Here is a 6,239-nt window from a genome sequence, read left to right on the forward strand (position 1 = left end):
AATGAACGCTAGAAAATATAAACATCAATTATTAATCATACTTAGAGATTGAGATTCAGAGGAGCAAGCTGGTACAAATAAACTGGGCACAGATCCATATTTTAAGACCAAGCATTTTGTGAATCCTGCGTTAAACTCCCCGAGGTTTGAGAAGCAGTTGTCAGTAAAATGACGGGAACACAACAAAAGATTCTTCTGCTGTGGTATTGTTGAAAAAATGAGTCGGCGGGCAATATGCTAATGTTTTGTTGTGACATCACACCTGGGATTTGTTTTACAAACGACTTGTTTTATTGACTCTTACTTTTGAGAGACAATAACTTTAAATGCTCTTTAAAGTTGTAACCAAGCAGATCTCGCTCCCCATTGACTACCATAGTATTTTTGTCCTACTATGGTAGTCAGTGGGGTGTGTGATCTGCTTGGTTACAAGCATTCTTCCAAATATCTTCCTTTGTGTGCAGCAGAACAAAGAAATGTATACAGGTTTGGAACAACTTGAGGGTGAGTACAGATCCCCCCAGATCTTATTGCATCGTGTTTCCTTCTGGAGCATCAGTGAACATTTAAACCTTTTTTAATAGTTGAGTTTGAGCCCCTCAATTGTCCTCAGCATGAAAAGATGAATCACAAAATCATACAGTAACTGCTGGAAAGGGTTCAAATATGCAAAAGATGCTGGAAAACTGAAGAATTTGCAGGACCTGGAGGATTTTTCTGAAGAACAGAGCTCAGTTTAACTGCTCAGGACAAACAAGAGACTCATGAACAACCATCACAAAACATAAAAACAGTCATGGATCATCAGGTAACCACACACAGTATTAAGATCCAAGGGTTCCCAAACTTTTGAAGGGGGTTATTTTAATAAATTCAGCTATTGTTTTGTCTTGTGGACTATATGTAAACATCTTGTATGTAAAATATCTTACTCAGGACAGTACTAAACAAAAAATAACATGCATTTTGTATGGTCTCTCTTGTTTTGTAAAAAATTTTTCACATTTTCACAGATTCTGAAAGGGGTTCCCAAACTTTCGATCCACACTGTAAATGGTGACAGAATTTTCATTTTTAGATTAACTATCCCTTTAAATTATAACTATCCCTTTTAGCAAAATAGGGGCACTTTATTATTATTTAATGGACCAGGGATAATTTAATCTAACAATTTACAGCTGTATTTTTATTAACTAAGGTTAACAAAGATATTATGTACTTTAACAAACTGCTCATTGTTAATCAATGTTAGTTCAATGGGACCTTATTGTAGTACTAATGAAACATCGATAGCAGGTTTGAGAGCAGATATAAATAAAACTATTTTGATTTCATCCTCCACAAATATTCTTGAAAATATATAGTAAAATCACTCAGATTCTATCCATCCATGCATCATCCATCAGTCCACCCTAAGAAGCATCAGTCCACCCTTAGAAAGCATTCTGCTGTCTGTATGTGCTCAGCAGCGTATATTTGCAATCAATTGGTGACCCGTAGCAACACCAAAATTGCAACAATAATGTCCTTAAATTGTCCTTTAAATATATTATATTTAATATAAGATTATAATATTAATAAATCTGCAAGCAGCGATGAAAGGGCCCTCACACCCGTGTTCACCGCCACCCATTGGCCTTAGGAAAACAGTGGGCGACATGCGTTTGAGCGGCTAAATGTAGGAGAAAGTCATTTTGATGTGCTACACTTCCTGCTGCCAGCAGGTGACGCTTTGACTATAGCTGAATATTGCCATGTAGATGTGTTCAGGCCAGGACTATTATCACACATGTGAATTTTGGGGCAGATCGGACATTGAATGCCTGAGTTGCAACAATTTCCTGTTTCATGGTGTCTATCGCATACATTAGTGCTTAGCCAAGTGTTACATGATTTAACATGTTTCTAGCTTGTATGGTACTTCATGGCATATTTGAATATGTTTCTGGGAGTGAATTACAGTGTAAAGCATGCCATTTCCTGTTACCCGTGGCGCTATGAAGTCAAACACCGATGATGTTGATTTGGTTAAATCTTTAGGAGGAGTTCGTTAAAATACAACATCTGGAAATGGCAAAAACTGGAAAAATTTTGCAGAGAAAATTCAAAATATCTGATTTCCTGTTGGGTTTACAGATTTTGCACCCAGGGACGGTTTGTAGGTATTGGGCTGTTACACATGTCTACCAAATTTCATACCTGTACGTGAAACATAACGCGAAGGGCGCTTAATTAAAATTTTGTAGATGGCGCTATCAAGCCATTTTGCCACACCTAATTCTGAAACCCATATCAGACATAAATTTTCACCACGTGTGCAAAGTTTCTGAGTTTTCACGTGCCCTCAAAAATGCGAGAAAAAGTTTCAGAGAAGAAGAAGAATGACTGAGCAATTACAATTTCAAGTGCTCATGTTGGACCAACCTAGGAAAACATTTTTTTAAAACAAGAAGACTCTTAAGTAAAAATCCAAAACGCAATAACTCCATTTTGATTAATTTGAGTAAAAAGGTGTTTTCTTTACCAAGAAAGTGGCAAGATGAAAAACTATTTTCTGTTTCAAATTTCATCTTTTGGTTATAAAAACATAAAAAATTCAAATCTACATTTTGATTTTAAAAAGTTTATTATAAAAAGAAGCAATAAATCCGTGACTTTTTTTCAAAATGCAATTAATCCATCAATATAAAAGTTATTTTTCAAATTGAAAATACACAACAAAGTAAGTTGATTCAATACATGACAGGTCTCAACTTTGCCAATATTTATCTTATATCATTTTACTAAAAATCACACCATCAGTGCTGGCGCCACCGCACGGTTAAAGGCCCTAATTATAGACAGTGGGTTTGGACCAACCTGAAATGGAAAGAAAGGGAGTGAAAACATTTTTTTTAAAACAAGAAGACTCTTAATGGCGTATCGCGTTTTGGAACCAAACTCTTCATTTGATAACACTGAAAAAGCAGTGGGTTTCACCACCATGCAGTGAAAGTACAGTAAAAAGACTACAAACAGTAGCTGACAGCACAGATGTGTTTCCCCTTGAGACACATCAACAGTTGTCTCTCTTCTTACAAATACCTCAAATTTCTTCGAATAAAACTGGAGATGACACTCTGTCTTGCTATGACGCCTTAACACCTCACTTTAAGTCTAAAAAAGGATTAAAACAATGTAACTTATAATTTTTTATTAAAAGTTTGACATTCACTTACTGTATAAGGGAAAAAAAATTGTAAGTTTAGTAAATTGGCATTACATTTCTGTTAAATTACCTTTCTCTTACAAGTGATAAAAACTGCTCATCAGCTGAAAAAAAGAAAATGTTCTGAAAGTGATTCCAACCATATAGTTTCTCTGTGCTGTTGTCTTTATAGTTGTGGTGTAGACTCTGCTATTCTTTTATATTTAGAACAATTTTTAGAACCATCTCTTGTACATTAAGGCAATTCTCACCTGTCCTTGGTCCATATTTACATTTTCCAAAGTTTAGAGTTCTTTGAAAGATTTTTAATATATAATGTTTTGTTTATCTTTTGATTAAGCAAATGCAATTAATTACAAAATAATTCAATGCAGCAGTTATAGCGTCATTTACGCTCCAGGATTTGCAAGGACAGATGGCAGAGCAGAGACCATTCACACTGACCAATTGGGGCCTTAATGCTGAAAGATTTGGTACTGTCTGATGACATAAATATAATGTTATGACAGCTGTTAGTATATAGCAGATACTTTCTGTGATTATACTACATTATCACATTGTCAACAAGCAAGCTTGCATGCTACTTTTTTTTTTCAAGTCAGCACCAACCTTTATAATACACCCTTAATGCAAAGCTGTTACACTGCACCTCACCATTGTAGATACTGAGTTGAACAAATGCACTGTAACACTGAAATTTTTATTGGCCAAGTGCTTTTCTGAAAGGGCTTGATTATTTTGCTTCTTTTGGAACAAGTTTTGTTGGTAGAGAAATAAAACTTATAAACTAGCTCGACAAATTTTGTCAGAAAAGTTACTCAATATTAACTTTGTTAAAGTTGTTGTATAAAAGCATATATATATTTAACTAGTACAATAATAGCACAATTTCTTGCGTGATACTGTTTCCATTTATATCTTTTCATGTGCAACAACATAGAAGTGATCCTAAAATGTCTTAAAACACCATTAAAGAGAGAGAACACACACAGCACAGATGTCTCAGCCCCTGCGAATGAGTGAAGCTGTAGAAACACTGTTTCTGGGACAGGATGAGCACTAATCCTATGCAGACCATGCCTTGAGAAACAAGCACTCACTACAAAAAAAAAGTACAGAAAGGATTGAGACAGATGAGAGAAATGGGAATCTAAAGAATGAGAAGTGAGCAAAGACCTTTGAGGAAAGGTTGGATATGGTTCTGTATCCAATAATGCCCTTAAAACTTGTTTGAAAAATCAGTTTTATAGGGATGTAAACTTTATCATGAATGTTTAAGGTTTTAAAAATAGTTCCTGCAGATAAGTAGGCCTACCTTACAGATACAGATAGATTCATGTATGTCAGAAGGATCATGCCCATTCATAAGATAGTGCGTGCCAGCATATAATAATGCATGGGAAATAGTTTTTACTCAGGTAATTTAATATAATTTTGACCAATCTACTACAATGTTGTACAATTTTAATCAAACAAACTTTATACTGTACTGTTAGAATCTGTATACTAATACTGTAAGAAGGTTTTAAAGTGCTTGGGCCAAACATTTGATTTTACATTCGATTTGTTTTAACCATCAACTTTTCATGCTACATTAATTTTATGAAATATAACTATACAGTAATAAGTCTCACACAAAAAAAGGGAAAAAGGTGGAATGGAACACAATTAACTCTTAAAGTATAGGCTACAATTCCTTTTCTGGAATCTGGCCATTAATAGAGTGATTAGATTTAAATAGCATGTCTAAAACGAAACTCGAGTCACCCATTTGTTCTTCTATGTAAAGATTCTGAATGCTCCTAAATTCATTTTCAAGAATTACAAACCCCTTTCACTTCCTAAATACAGTATAATACTATTTACAATGACAAAAACATGATTGAGCTCTTCCAACTTGACTAGAAATCTACATACCTTGAGTGACAGCCGTGATTATCGTTGCCAATAATATCTGCAGAATCCGCCATAGGTGAGAATAGACGCTCATTTTGGCCACAGGGGTTATCTATGATATGTCCCATTAACGTTTCTGACATTTATGAACCCTACACAGGAGAGACAGAGGAGCGCGTTTGGTCCGTCGGCATCATGATGCTGTTTTACCTGTGGAATCTTCACCTGTGCACGCGCTCCACAGACTATGAAGAGCTTCACACTTCTGAAAGATTCATTCCAGTTGGAAGGGCGGCACGTGTGTCAAAACCTAACTGGGTATCTTTAGCGAGATGTATTAGTTTAGAACACATTTTGTTGATCTTCTCTAAATTAATGCACAGCTTTCCGTTATAATCCAATGAAAGAAAGGTAACATTTCAGTTTTCTCTTGTTTGAAAACTGTCGCTGACTTCATACGTCCTGTTGTGGTCTCGTCCGTGTAGAAACTAGTGTCCTGACAGCGCGAAACACTCCGATAATCTGTCCACCAGTCACCCATTGCGAGCTCTAGATCCTCAGCAGTTCAGAGCACGAGCGACAGGATTTACCGCTAACAGTGAATTAAACACGAGACAGGCAGTGACAGTCATGCGATTAACTGCTCAACACAGTGAGTCTACAACCAGAATGAGGTTAAATATGTTTTTGTTATTCATATCATATTACATGACAAAATGTGTAGTGTAACAGTGTGAAATTGTACACGTAAAAACACCAAAAGTTTCTCTTAAATCACCAAATCTCTCATTAAGTCAGCCTGTGCTGTGGTTGTAGAATGACAGTGACATCCAGTGGTCATGTTTGAGACTACATTTTGTTCAGGTTTTTTTTGTTTGTTTGTTTCACGAGTTCACACTTACAAATAAGTCAGGTAAATTAATTGGTAAACGTATTTGGCGTGCTGTCCGGGGAGAGGGCTCCGAGCTCGGTAATCGGCCCGAACACAGAGTACCCCCCCCCCTCCTTTTAGATTATATGAAGTAATCCAGAGAGTGTGAGGAGACGGGGTGGTGGAGGGATTCTGGAAACTGTCGAGGATCCTTGGGTGAGTTTGACTGTGATTATATACATGCCTGAACTCATGCTGATTGGG

General features: G+C 36.2%; 1 protein-coding gene across 1 annotated transcript in view; it reads right to left on the reverse strand.

Annotated features, from left to right (window-relative positions):
- LOC125280523 (transmembrane protein 132C) overlaps positions 1-5,757 on the reverse strand; it is a 63,386-nt gene extending 57,629 nt beyond the window's left edge. The window contains 1 exon segment of the mRNA XM_048211097.1: positions 5,126-5,757. Within this exon segment, the coding sequence (XP_048067054.1) occupies positions 5,126-5,198 (73 nt within the window). The 5' untranslated portion in view covers positions 5,199-5,757.
- Between the last annotated feature and the right edge of the window lie 482 nt (positions 5,758-6,239).

Source organism: Megalobrama amblycephala, linkage group LG12 (assembly GCF_018812025.1).
Source record: "Megalobrama amblycephala isolate DHTTF-2021 linkage group LG12, ASM1881202v1, whole genome shotgun sequence".
NCBI lineage: Eukaryota > Metazoa > Chordata > Actinopteri > Cypriniformes > Xenocyprididae > Megalobrama > Megalobrama amblycephala.